This window comes from Haemorhous mexicanus, chromosome 7, assembly GCF_027477595.1.
Source record: "Haemorhous mexicanus isolate bHaeMex1 chromosome 7, bHaeMex1.pri, whole genome shotgun sequence".
NCBI classification, from domain to species: domain Eukaryota; kingdom Metazoa; phylum Chordata; class Aves; order Passeriformes; family Fringillidae; genus Haemorhous; species Haemorhous mexicanus.
The window spans coordinates 26918379-26931432 of record NC_082347.1 but is presented as its reverse complement, the minus strand read 5'-3'; the positions used below and the strand labels follow the sequence as shown (position 1 = coordinate 26931432).

Genomic DNA, 13054 nt, shown 5'->3' with positions numbered 1-13054 from the left:
ATGTTTTGTTTTCTTTACCATTGAACGACCTGTTTCTCAAACTTGGAAAAAAATATTACCTCTCACTGCCTTGGATGATGCTTCTCTAAAGCTGTTGCAGTAGTATCTACTTTGTTTTGTTTAGAGTTCTACCTGAAGGGTGTAAGAAAAATACTCTCAAGTTCTTTTGAAATAGGATATCTATCCTGAGTGAGGATGTGAGGCAGTAGTTGTTTGTCTTTGTTATTAACTTGTGACTGGGATAATAACAACAAAAAGTGTATTTATTTGTAAGTTTAACAACTATTGATCTTTTCCTGGTTTATACAAGTAGTTGACTTTCTTTCACTTACTGTGTTGCCATTTTTTGTATTATGAATATATTTTTGCTCGCCAATTTTGACAGCCAGTTTTGGGTTCAGAATGAGCAGAAGTTCATTACTGCTTATGCAGGCTAAAAGGCATGAGCAGGCATTTCAGCTCTGCACTGACCATGGCATGTTGTCTACACATGAAACCAGCTCCCACCTAAGTGTTTGTCCTTTAATGATGTTTGGCTGGAGGTGAAGGTTTGCTGTAACAAAGGCAGATGTCTGAAAATACATTGACAGCCATGGAATTGGTATTATTTTGAAATTCTTCAGTAATCATGCACCTCAGGCTAAAAAATATCTTGGTTTCTGTGATCATAGCATTACTACTGGGTTAGAACTTTAAGCAAAATTTCTAATAATACTCCTAAAAGTATTATAATTTAGGATTATTGGAAAAACTGTCAAAAGGTTGTTTGTTGGTTTGTTTGGTTTTAATCACTGTGAGCTTTTAAACTATTCCCATGAAACTATGCTACCTAGCATTTATATTGCATAGAGTTTGATTTTTCTGTTAGATTAAAAAAATAAATCTACATCCATAATATTTTAACCTTTTTTTTGCAGTGTTTGCTAGTTCTGAGCCTGTGCCAGGATTCCAGGGAGACACCCTGCAGTTAGCTTTCATCGACCTCAGACAAGTAAGACACTAGTTGATGTTTTTTATCCTTCTAATTTCCCCTTCTGACCAATGCTGAAGTTATTAAATTCAAGAACCTTTCATGGTTGTGCATTCCCATGTAATTAGTTGTGAAAAGCAGTTATTTGAAGTGTTGTTAGTGGCACTATTCCCTGTAATTTAGTATAAAACTGTTTCTCCAGTGTGTGGTTAGGGGGCACTGTGCTACTGGTAGTACTGTTACAGGAATATTGGATTGAATTTTGGTCCTGACAATTTAGTGAAGATCCTGTGATGCCTTTTTGCAAGAGTGTGTGTGTCATCCTGGTGTGTGCTGGTCTGATTCCATGCTGAGCATTTGCTCCTTTCTACAAATCTACTCTCTGGATAGCAGAATCAGGCATTAACATTTCCTTTCCTGAATTGGCTACGTAGAGTTCTTTTAAATTGTTGGAAAGCAGCTTTATTCCAACTGGATGATCTTTATTCTACATAAAATTTAATTTAATTATATTTTAAATGCTGTAATATTGGAAGCACTTTTCTACAGATCTTGCCAAAAGGAAAGTTTTCCCAGAATAAAATCTACTAAAATCTTTGTAAATTTGGACATTATAACCACCATAATAAAGGATCTTCAAGACCTTTTCATGCTTGAAGTTAGCTTTTACAAAGGGTTTATTATTTCACAAAATTGTAAGTATCATTTAAATAGTGAAATAAATCATTTACTATCCATGGAGGATCTTTAACCTTCTGCAGATGTTGGTGATATTTTTCAGTGCCATTATGAGCCTATCAAAGTCATCAAAAAATAAGAGAAAGTAGAAAGAATTCTGTACCAAATACCAAATTATCTATATAGTAAGAATATTTTTGCTTTTAATAATTCAGTAGGTTTTTCACAACGTGATTATTAAAGGGCATTTCAGAAGGGAAGATTCTTGAGGCAGAAGTATTTAGATTTCTCCTGATAGTTAGAAAGGACTTAATAAAGTTTCTTTTTAAATGAAAAAGTTAAATGGTAGGGTTGTCTGTCACATTCTCACAGTAATATAATAATGAACAATATCTACAGTGGGTAAGTGTGTAGTGTGTGAGAAGGATACAGGATTATGGCTACAAGACTTGTTCATGCCACAAGTCTTGCCTTGACTAGCAGCCTTCCTCTTTTGGATTCTCTTTTAACTCTGTTTTTATTGTCAGTGTTAAAAGAGACTAAACATCTTCCAATTTGTACTTAGATCATTTCTTTTGAAGGGAAGGATGTTGAGATTTTGGCACCATTTCTGTCATCCGCCTAAGTGGAGTCCTTGCAGAGCCAATGTTTGTTTCAAGGGAAAACATGATTTCCATATATGCAAGAGGGCAGGGTGTGTACATACTTGCTACAGGAAATAAAGATTTTCATATGTTTTAAGCACTAACTGGGGAGTGTGTCACTTAAGTAGGTATTATGTTGTTTATGATAGCTCTTCCTTTATGTTAACAATTATATTTAGAATTCTCTCAAGCGCTTTACAGAGGATGCTCTGTAGGTCATGTGAATTTGATTGACTTAATATACTTTATAAACAGGAAAATTTGAGCAACTCTCTGTTGGGTTGCAACTGGAGCTTGCAGATGTAGGACAGTCCTAGCATGTTTGGTTTGGTTTTTACTATATTTTTGTGTGCATCACCAAAAGGAATTTCAAGCACTCATCAAAAACTTCTACCATTTAGTAAGGATTTTCAGTGCCTTCCCTGTTCTCCTTATTTGTGATGCATTTCTGTCTTAATAGGGTAGATGACAGTTCTTTTCAAGAATACTTAGAAAAGCAACAGAGCCTTTTTCAGAAGGTTCTTATAAAAGGTCGTGCTTCTGTTTTTTGGTTTGAATTTGATACTTCTTCATGAATTGCAGGATATGAAAGATAAGGAAGTAGGTCCAGTGGTCAGGTTTTACCTGCCCACCCGGACTGTGCCCTGAGGTCAAACTCCTGATATTGGCTGTTTGGTACAGAGGAGCTGATGACAGGTAGGGGCTGATACAAGGGGGAAAGCTTGAACCGTATCAAAGCTAAAAGGCAGGAGATTTGGGACTCAGTGAGAGACTGTAGCTAAAAGATGGATCAGCAGGATTGCCCTCTTCTTAAAAAGCAGCTGACCTGCAAGGGAAAAGACTTTATCGTCCTGCCAATCACATGGTTGCTAATGGAAGCCAGTTATCTCAACAACAGCTACTCTCTCTGGGCTGTACTAGTGCAGTGGGTAAGATTAATGAGGATTGGGCAGTAGCATATTATAGCACGTTTTACTAATGAAATAAAGTCACTTACAGGTAGCCAGTTTGGAAGACAGAGAGAGGAGCTACACCTGAATGATTACCATGTAGGGAAGAGCAGCTTTGAGAAGAATTGCCATAGGTATTTTCAGCCTAGCAGTTCTTGATCCTCTGTCTTTCCCTGAAGACAATGTGTAGGCAGCATGTTGCCCCCAGCAAGCCCACTCTCCTTCTTCCTTCCACAGACATAGAAGAGCAAACAGAAACAGCTGGCACAAGAAAGAGTTGTGTCTAAGAAGATAACAGTAGTTAGTAGCAGGAAGCTCTAAGAGGACAGAAATCACAAAGGAGCAAGCACTAACCAATGTCCCGTTTGAGCCACCTCTGTCTCTTAATACTATTATCTGCTCAGGCTTTTGTCATACTTAACCTGCTCTTTAAAGATCTCTGTAATCTGAAGAAACCCTGGTCAATAAATATTTTTGTGCTGTTTTCATCACCACAGTATCTCAGTATCTTACACAAGTGACTTGGTGGGGTTAGCTGACCCACTTGGTTGTCTAGAAAGAAACTTGCAGTTCCAGCTAGTTTAGCAGGTAGAAAATTGGGGCAGATTCATGGATCTGTGCAGCTGCAGTAATTGTGTCATGCCTTATGCCACTTGTCTTAGCATATGACCTGAGGTCACACCTAGGTGCACCCTTTGACCCCACTTAAAGCCAGTGAGGGGCCATCTCAGTAAGGCAATTATCAAAGTGGCATGTGCTGCTTTACAGAGACTGGTCTCTGGTATCTTGTGGAGATGACCCAGTTCTCCTGCAACTTGAGCTGCTCTCTGACAATCATTTTTTGCTACTGTCTGTACAGGGAACCTGGGTAAATAGTGCAGTTTATTCCCCAAAGTGAGGGGGAATAAACTTTGGGGATTTTGCTACTGTTTCAGACCCTAGGTCGATTGGGATTAACCTTTTAAAGTAAACAAGTCTTCATTTGTCTTACTTGAATCGTCTCTGAGGAGGAAGCACAGGCTCTGACATGAATTAGTTTTTTCCTGGTTATGATCTGTTCTTTAGTGCCTAAAGACTAGGGTTACAGTTCTGGAATGTGAGGCAGTTTCTTGTATGTCCTGTACAATTGAGTACGGTGAGGATAAGACATGAATATTCTAATTTGTGTGTTATTCTTTGGAGAGCCAGTGTAGTATGTAGCGGACAAGAACAATAACCTTGTGGTAAGCCAAGAGTTCAGCAGTTGCTGTCCTAGGCCAAATATCCTGATTCTTAACCAAGTGGGTGCTAACAAATACCTATTCTCGAAATCAAATTATTTCCTGCAGAGATATAACTAAGCTGCCAACACGGCTTGACTTTGTTTCACTTTTGACTTGACAAGTTGTTCCTGATGTCCATCATCAGCACTGCTTAGGGGCTTCTTCCTCTACTGTCTCATCTCAAACAAGTACTCATCTAGCTTGATGATTTGTGGAATTTCCTTGTTTTGCTGGGTTGAGGGGAACTGTGTCTTATGGCACTTTATGTTCTTTTGGCACTTTAGTACACGCTGTTAACACCTTACAGCTGCTGTCAGTGCTGGTCCTGTTTTGGGCAGCAGTCTCAAGTGAAAATAATCGTATGCTGTTGGTGGCTCCAGAGTTAAGCAACCACAGTAGAATATCTCCACCCTCATGGCAAATGGAGTTTACAGTCTGTTGGTGGTGTCCTTCACATGGAAGACCAAGGGCTGTGATTCCCAATGTCCATAAGCTCTGCTTAAGTGTGGGGGGAAATTTTAGAAGATTTTCAGCAGTTTCTATTTTTTTCAGTGTTAGAGATAAATTGGACACAAAGTCATGACACAATCAACATGATTAATGTAGAGAGTCATTTATCATAGAAACATTAGAAGATACATTTTTGTCAGACTTTTGTTTATGATGTGTGTACATAAGCATGTGTCACTTCTAGGAGCTGAAGTTATTGGTAGGACACAACATGTATTCCATCAGCAAATCAATACCTGATATTTAGAAATAGAATACATTTTCTTCTAATTCTGAATCATTGATAGTTTATTTGGTTGCTTGTCCATTTATATTGGAATGTGTTTTCTGGTGAGAAATATTACCAACCTTGGGAACTGTAGTGTTCCATGCAAAAAATGTAATGTAAATTTATTTGAAAGAGGAAATTGTTATTACTGCTTAATATAGTCCTCCTCTTTCTTCCCATTCATTACCAAGACATAGCATTGTCATTCTGATAAACTCAGAAGTAACTCCTTGTAGGTAGGAACTGTGTAACAGACCACTGGGCTTCAATCTGAGGCACAGGATTTTCTGACACTAAAGGCAGGGTGACAGTTCAGTCCTCCCCACTGTTATGCTTGCAGTGTTTAATTTGAATTAATTTCCTGTGGCAGTAACTATGTTTCAGCTCTGGCTTGTCTCAGATTCCCAAACATGCAGCCTGCCAAAGCTCTTGCCATCTGTGTTCCCTGTGGAGAATGCTCTTGAGCCCTTCAGTAGACCTCAGAGAATAAGTTGCAGCCTGTTGCCAAACCTGTTGGCCGTAACTCTTGGAGGCTGAGGGCTCACAAGGTGTGCTCCAGCTTCCTTTACAAGCTGCCAGCTCACAGAGTGCCTAGGCTTTGAAATTAGTGGGGTACACCCACCCTAACCTCTGTTCTGAGAAAGAGTCTTAAACTGAAAAAATACCAGGCGTTTTCAAGATAGAGAAACCCCCAACAGTATGTTTAGGAGTAAGTCTTAAAAACTTCAGAGTTTGAAGATAAAAGTAAGACTTTTTTTCATAAGGCAATAGTTTGAATTAGAAAATAGTATAGAGCATTTCATCTTTTGCTACCTGAGGGAAATGGTTGCTGAGACTTTCATCTTCAGAGAGGCTCTTTCACAATGCTTACTGATCCCTTTCCCCCTGTTATGCACTCTCCAGCTTCTCTGAACAAGCAGAAGAGCATGTTACATCTGTAACATGAAGCCCAGCCTCAGGGTGCTATGTAATGGGATTTCTGCTTCTCTAGTTTTCAGTGCAATGCTGCTTATTTAGCTAAAGGAAGGAGCTCAGGTTTCAGACAGCAACAAAGCAGGAGTTGCATCTCCCTGGATTTCAGAGCATAGATCCTCACTTTGCTGGAGGAGGAAGGCAATTCTTCCTGGACTTTCCCTTCTCCATAAATTGACTTGGCAATAAGGCAGGAGGGCTTGAGGCACACTGGAAGCAGAACAGGCACAAGTCAATGTTCAATATCTCCTGTATTTGCATCATACAGTGGTAGCATGCATATGCATCTCTGGGTTTAAAATGACAAAAGTTATTTGAGTATGATTGCAAGCAAAATGTGCATTACCTGGCTTGCAGGGAAGACACAATATTTCTTCATAGTACTGTATTCTTCCAAGTAAACAGGAATTCTTCACACAAATGTGACAACTTGTTTGTAAGTACTTATATTCCCCAGTGGAATCTCTTTTGATTTCTCCTTCTCAGCTATGCTCTGCAAAGCCTGTAGTTAATCACAATAGGCTCAGATCACAAGCTGTGTGTATAGATATTTGTGAGGAAGATCTCAATCAGTGCTCTGTACACAGAAACAAGCTGGCTCATCACTGGGATGGGATTTATACCTGCCAGATGGTAAGAATTAGGAAGCTTGGGAAACAAATGCACAGAAATTAGCAGCAGGGGGTCAGAAACAAGCATGGCTTTGGATTCACTATCTTGATAAGGATTTGCAGAATCAAAGCAGAATGGCAAGTTAGTAATTTCCTGGTAGTAAGTATTCCTACCCTGTAAGTGCCAGAAACTAAAAGCACACATGCTGGGTATTAGGTGTCTGTGTATTCTTTGGGACATTAAATCATTCGTCAAATTCAGTGCGAAACAGATTGTTTCCAGTTCATGTAAATGCCTCTTTTTCAGCAGAGAAGTGTAAATAACATGCTGATCATGTACCAGGTTTTGGCTCTAGGTCTTGGTGTACTAATGATGAGGGGCCATACTTGAAAACAGGTTTGAAAACTTCAGTGTACAAATGCTGTTACTTCACTAGCTCTATCAATTCCTCACTTAACAAAAATGATATACATATGGCTATTTAACTACAAGATACCCTATTCCATCTATGGCAAAAACCTTAGTAGTTTCTCCAACAGAAAATACAGTATGTTGTGCACAAAAGGCTGTGAGGTGTAAAGATGTAATGTGTAAGCAGAATGCCATCTCTTTATCAACAGTAAGGAATGGCATAGGTACCTAAATCATGGAAGTTATAAAAAAAAAAAAAAAAGAAAATTCCTTATTGTTTCTTTAAGCTAGTTTATTTAAGGGATACAATTTTTTGAGTTCTCCTCTTACTTAACGAGATACACACAAGAGCTAAATGAGCCAACAAGAAATCTATGCTATATATTTAGAAACTACACAGAACTTGGGAAGCACTTGGACAGCTTGACTTGGAGACCTGCAGATAACAGTCTTTGAATAAGAACATAAGCCTCACTTAGGGCATTTTATTTTGTTGTTAGGTGAATTTATAATTTTGGGAACTGAGACAGGAAATCACATTTATTGATCTTGTTTGTGCAGGTGAAACACTTGACTTAGAACTGTGCAGGGCAGTTTCATCTTCTAAATGGTACCATCATGGAAATCACTAAAAGTTTCACTGGAGAGGTTGATCAAAGCAGATATGAAGGGGGGAAAAAAAAAAAAAAGTTGGCAAAAGCTGCTGTCAAGACTATTTAGATGGACATATCTGAATCCCTGTCAGAATTCTACCAACTGTCACATTTAATCAGCTTTAAGCTCTTCTTGGTCATCATTACTTTTGCAAGTCACGGTTTAGAAATAGTTAATCAATTAATTCAAAACCTATGGAGCTGTTCCTATGATGAAAACTTCATATATCTGGAAAACCTTTCCATTCAAGAAAGCTCATCCCATAGTTACAGAGGAAATTCATATAAGACCAGGACCTAAATTTTATCCTTGGTAGTTGAAGTGAAATTCCTGGAATACTCTGCCCAAAGGCTTCTGTTTCCCTGGGCATGGCACTTAATTTCTTTAATAACTGGCATGCTGTGGAACACTTTGTGAAGCAGCCATTTCCAATGACATTATGAGAGAAGGCACTAAATAAACTTTATCTGGAGAAGGTTTTATTCTTTTGCAGAAGGACCTGTTGGTGGGAAAGTTTCAAAAGGTTCACTTCCAGATAATTTCTCAATTAACAAATATCTTCCTTCAATTAGAAGTTGATCTGTGTGCCTGTTATATTTGTAAAATCCCACTTACCCTTCAAATCACTGATATACATTCAATTCAGTGAAAGTTATTCAATGAAATGAAGATTCTCTTTAGTTATTCTTCTGCTAGCAGTTTTGCTCCCATCCAGTCCTTGCCTTTGTCATGTAAGAAATTATGTATGTGACAGGAAGAAAGATTTGGGTGCACAACTTTCCGAAGTTTGTGAATACATTGTATCAGCTATTATCTTCCTGCTGATAACCACTTGCTGCAAGATCCCCACCATTGTGTCTGGGCCCTTCTGTAGCCCTGAATTGATGGATGGAGTTCAGTTTTGGAACCCCATCTCCCCAGTACTTCCTCTGAATTCTGTGAGCAGTATGTGGTTCCTATGAGTAATGAATAAGCATTAGTAATTGAGCAACATAAGAGAAGAAAATTATTGGTTTCCTTCAAGTTACATGTTATTTGTATTCTCTTAATGCTTCTAAGTCCTGCTCTCCCATCAGGGAGCCACGGAACTGGTAGCTGTGTTAGTGTATTAAGTAATTTCTGCCCCAAAATCACTTACATTCTCCTGCCTTATATAAACTGGAGGTACCACTGGTATGTAGTATGTACTGAGCAGCACTCCTAACCCTTTAACCCTACAGATTTGCCTTCAGTATTTTTTTCAGTTGCATCAATCAACATACTTAGGTTTCATTCCTTTTCTAAATTATCTGTCAATCACATGCAGCAGACAGAATACCCCATTTTTTTCCTTTTGCTAGTTTCTTCTGTGAAAAAGAAAGTCCATCTCATCTTTAGAAGTCACTGTGGTGCAAATATAAAATCCAGTAAAATCAAAGGAATGTTTTACATCAGGAAAACAAGACTCTTTCTCTGCTTCAGAACAGTAACAACACAATGAAGGAATTGCATGGACATGGTAGGGCAATGACTTGAATTGTTAAAATGTGGTTAATGAGTGTTTATTCATTTGGATCATAGTATCTTAGGAAAAAAGATCATATGTTCAAAAGTGTTTATATAGGGTGTACCATTATGTGACACTGATTTGCAGTTGGCTGTCTTTGAACTGCAGAAATACAAATTAAAAAGTCTTACTCTGTCTAGCTAGACTGCCTTCAGTCAGTCAGAAGAAGAGATAGGAGATGACATTAATACAAAGATACCCATAGCTGGCAGAAGAATCCTTGAATTTCATCCTGGTTTGTTACAACTGGTTTCTGGATGAAGTGCACTAGTTGTACTGTAAACAGACTGAACCAGCACGTTCTTAGGCACAGCTTATCATATCTGTTAACATTTATGGCTCTTATCGGTGTGTCAAGTTTGGAGCAATTTATACTTTCAAAAATTGTGCTATTTTAAAGAATAGTGGAATAATAACAACATTCACATGGAAGATTCAGATATAGATTGTGTCCTCCTTGCAGAGGATTTTATCTAGAGCATTAGTAGCAAAGGAACGGTGCTACTTAAAAGACCCTGCAATTACAGAAAGTGTGAATAAAGAGTGAATAATAACAGAAATGCAGAAATAAATCAGAATATGAGTAGATGGAAGCACTAAATGATGGGGAGTAAAGAAGAGCATAAAAATATGGGATGAGGTGGAAAAAAAGATAAAAATTTGTGTCTGTAAATGTACTTTATTATTCTTACCATTCTTTTTCTGTGTTTATAATTTTCCATGGTTTATGCTGAGACCCAGTAAGAACATTTCATTTTTAAACAGTAGAAATTTGAAGAGATGTTTTTATCCAAAGAAAAGAAAGGACTTTCAGTACACAGTTAATGGTGTTTAAAGTCCCTAAAACCACGGGCTTGCCTTATTCCCAGGAGAACTCAAGCTTTCCCAGTTTCAGTAGCGTGCCTCCAGGAAATCATTCAGAAGGACACATAATTAGCCCACACTCTTCCAGAGTGCACAGTGTAACTTGATGCAGTTAAACCAGAAGACAGTTTTCATCTTTTGACCCTGTGTCAAATGTGTCAGTTGAGTAGCTTACCTGAGATCTGTAAGACAACACAGGCCATCAGATATTTTCCCATAGAAAGGAACATGCAGTAGGACACACACAAAACCACAGTTTTAAAACTTAGTTATTAAACTTTTAAAACTTACTTATTTTCAAAGTAACAGAAAAAGTGGCCTTTTTAAGTGGCACAACTCAGTGCATTGAGAATCTGTTTCTTTTTGCCAGTGTGAAGTTTAAAGAAAAATGTTTGCCCTTGCTTAGAATGTATGAAAAGGACAGAAGTGGCCCTTTCACTTTAGGCAGTAACAAGATATTGAGTCCTCTGGAAGAGTGAATGTGATACTGTCATTGCAATGCACATCCAAATGATAGTTCTGGGAATGGTAAAATCTTTGCTATAGTGTCTATGTCTTGCAGCCATTGACAGGCAGAATAGTTGAAAGAGTTCACAGTGAAATGGAATAATAACTCCTAGACAGAAATGCCCCAGTAACTGTGTGGGGTGGGGGGGTGGTGGTGATTTCCGTGTATCAGGATGTGGTGGCTACAGGGGGTACCTGTGTAACTGGTAGGAAAGACACAAGCTGAAAACTCGAGTGACACTGTAAAACTGCCCTCATAGCTTAATTAAATAAAACCAATAATGCGATTTAAACTTCTTTGAGTTAAAATTACTTTAATAAGGGTGTTAATTACTAGAGGATTAACACTGCTTACATGTGATAATAGATCTGGTCAGTCAATAAAGGGTGAGAATAATGTTCGTTTAAGAAGCAAAAGAATCTAGCACAGGATTACTCCCTAGAAAGGGATAACATTTCAAAGTGGCAAGTAAAATCAGGGCAAGATGTTTTCAAATTGTGGGAGGCATTAGGGGCTGAATTTTGCCATCATTACTCAGCAGAAGTTCCATATGTACTGGGATCTGTTGAGGTAAAATATGAAGAGTAATTATTTCAAAGGACATATAAAATAATTTGTAGTTACTCAGTCTTCCAGGGAAATCATAAGAAATAATTTCTTAGATAAAACATTTAAAGAAAATACTGTCCATTGGATTGAGGAGAAAATGCATGATCTAAAGGGAAAAAAACCCATCTTCTAAGGAAAATAATTTCTTGAAGATGTATATCTTAGAAAAGAAATTGTATTGGATTATTGCAATCCAATTATTTTAAGCAAAATGGGGTTTTTCCTAATATATTTGCAAACAACAGCCCGAGGAGAAAGATCTTCTGTAACAACCCAATTTAAAAAAGGAAATTTTGAGGTATCCAGGTTGCAACTTGCTGGGCTTGGAAGCCTTGTTAAACCAAGTTATCTAGACAAGTTAACAAAACAAAACAGGATTTTATATGGGCTTTAGTATTTGCTAAAATGTTTTGAGAGTCATTTGACAGATATAAATAGGGAAGTAAATGTTTTCTTGTAGCTGAAGAGCAAAGTGAAGGTTGTCCATGAAAGAATATGAGAATTTTTTCCTAGTGATTTTGGCTTTCCTTTTAACTTGTCTGTATTTACATTCCTGAGCTACTGACTGCTGAATTCCTTGTCCAGAGGTTCTCAGGTCTAGCATAGCTTTCCCTAAGGGATGTAACTTCATCTGCTATAAAGGGTGGTTATGCAGCCATAGCTTGAGTGAACTACTTTGGAAGAAATAACTGTCTGTTTACAGTAAACTTACGATGGCCACATCTGTATTTGTGCCTTATGGATTGCACTGGATTTTTGTTTCTGGACGCCAACAAAATTATGCTGGTTTGTGGCCTGTTATGTCTTGAATTTCAGTGGCTTTTCATGTATCCTAGCTCAGCACCCAGGATCAGGTGAGATACTTTATTGAGCAGTTGCTGTATTTGTATCTGCTTCCTGAAGAAGCGTTTCAAACAGACACCTTGTATATAAATTTCTGAGTGTTTTAATGGCTGCCTAAGAGAAGAATCTGGCACACTGTGGCTGTAATTTTTTACTTTAGATGTGCAGCTTTTGAGAAATGCACAGCTACTAAAAGAATCTAAACCAAAAGAAAGTTGTTAATTAAAAAATAATTACTCTGTTGTGTTGAACTGAACTATTTCCTCTTACCTGCTGTAGAACCTCAGGTTATCTCAGTGGAAGTGATGTGATTCATAGTATGCACTGTAGATCATGGACTTCTGTGGAGATTTAATTGCTGCAGATTCAAGTGGGCTCATAAACCTTATAGACCTGTTGTATATCCCCCTGTTAAGTTGAATCAATCTCTGTAGCAATGTAATTTCAGCATATTTCATAGATGTAATTTTCTCTGATGTTTTTTCCAAGTCAGAATATGACAAGAAATGACTGGAAAGTTGGGAGAGGGAAATGCCCCATTCACTGAATCCTTAGTTCCCAGCATTGCCTGCACTGGGGGTGTCCTGGGTCTGTTCTTGAGCTGCAGCTTCACACAAAGAGCTGAAGTCTTCCCTTCCTCTGTAAGCACAAAGCTGATGCCATGGAGCTGTGCCATGCTCACTTGTCTTCCCATAGGCATCAGTTTGCATTTGCATGCCAGGGCTGTGTATCTAAAGCTCCTTCCTTCAATGC

General features: G+C 38.1%; 1 protein-coding gene across 4 annotated transcripts in view; it reads left to right on the top strand.

Annotated features, from left to right (window-relative positions):
- The window catches only part of EXOC6 (exocyst complex component 6), an 88130-nt gene that overhangs the window by 62800 nt on the left and 12276 nt on the right, over positions 1-13054 (top strand). For all 4 annotated transcript variants that reach the window (XM_059851642.1, XM_059851643.1, XM_059851646.1 and 1 more), the window contains one exon: positions 918-991. In XM_059851642.1, coding sequence (XP_059707625.1) covers positions 918-991 — 74 coding nt within the window. The remainder of the gene's footprint in view (positions 1-917; positions 992-13054) is intronic.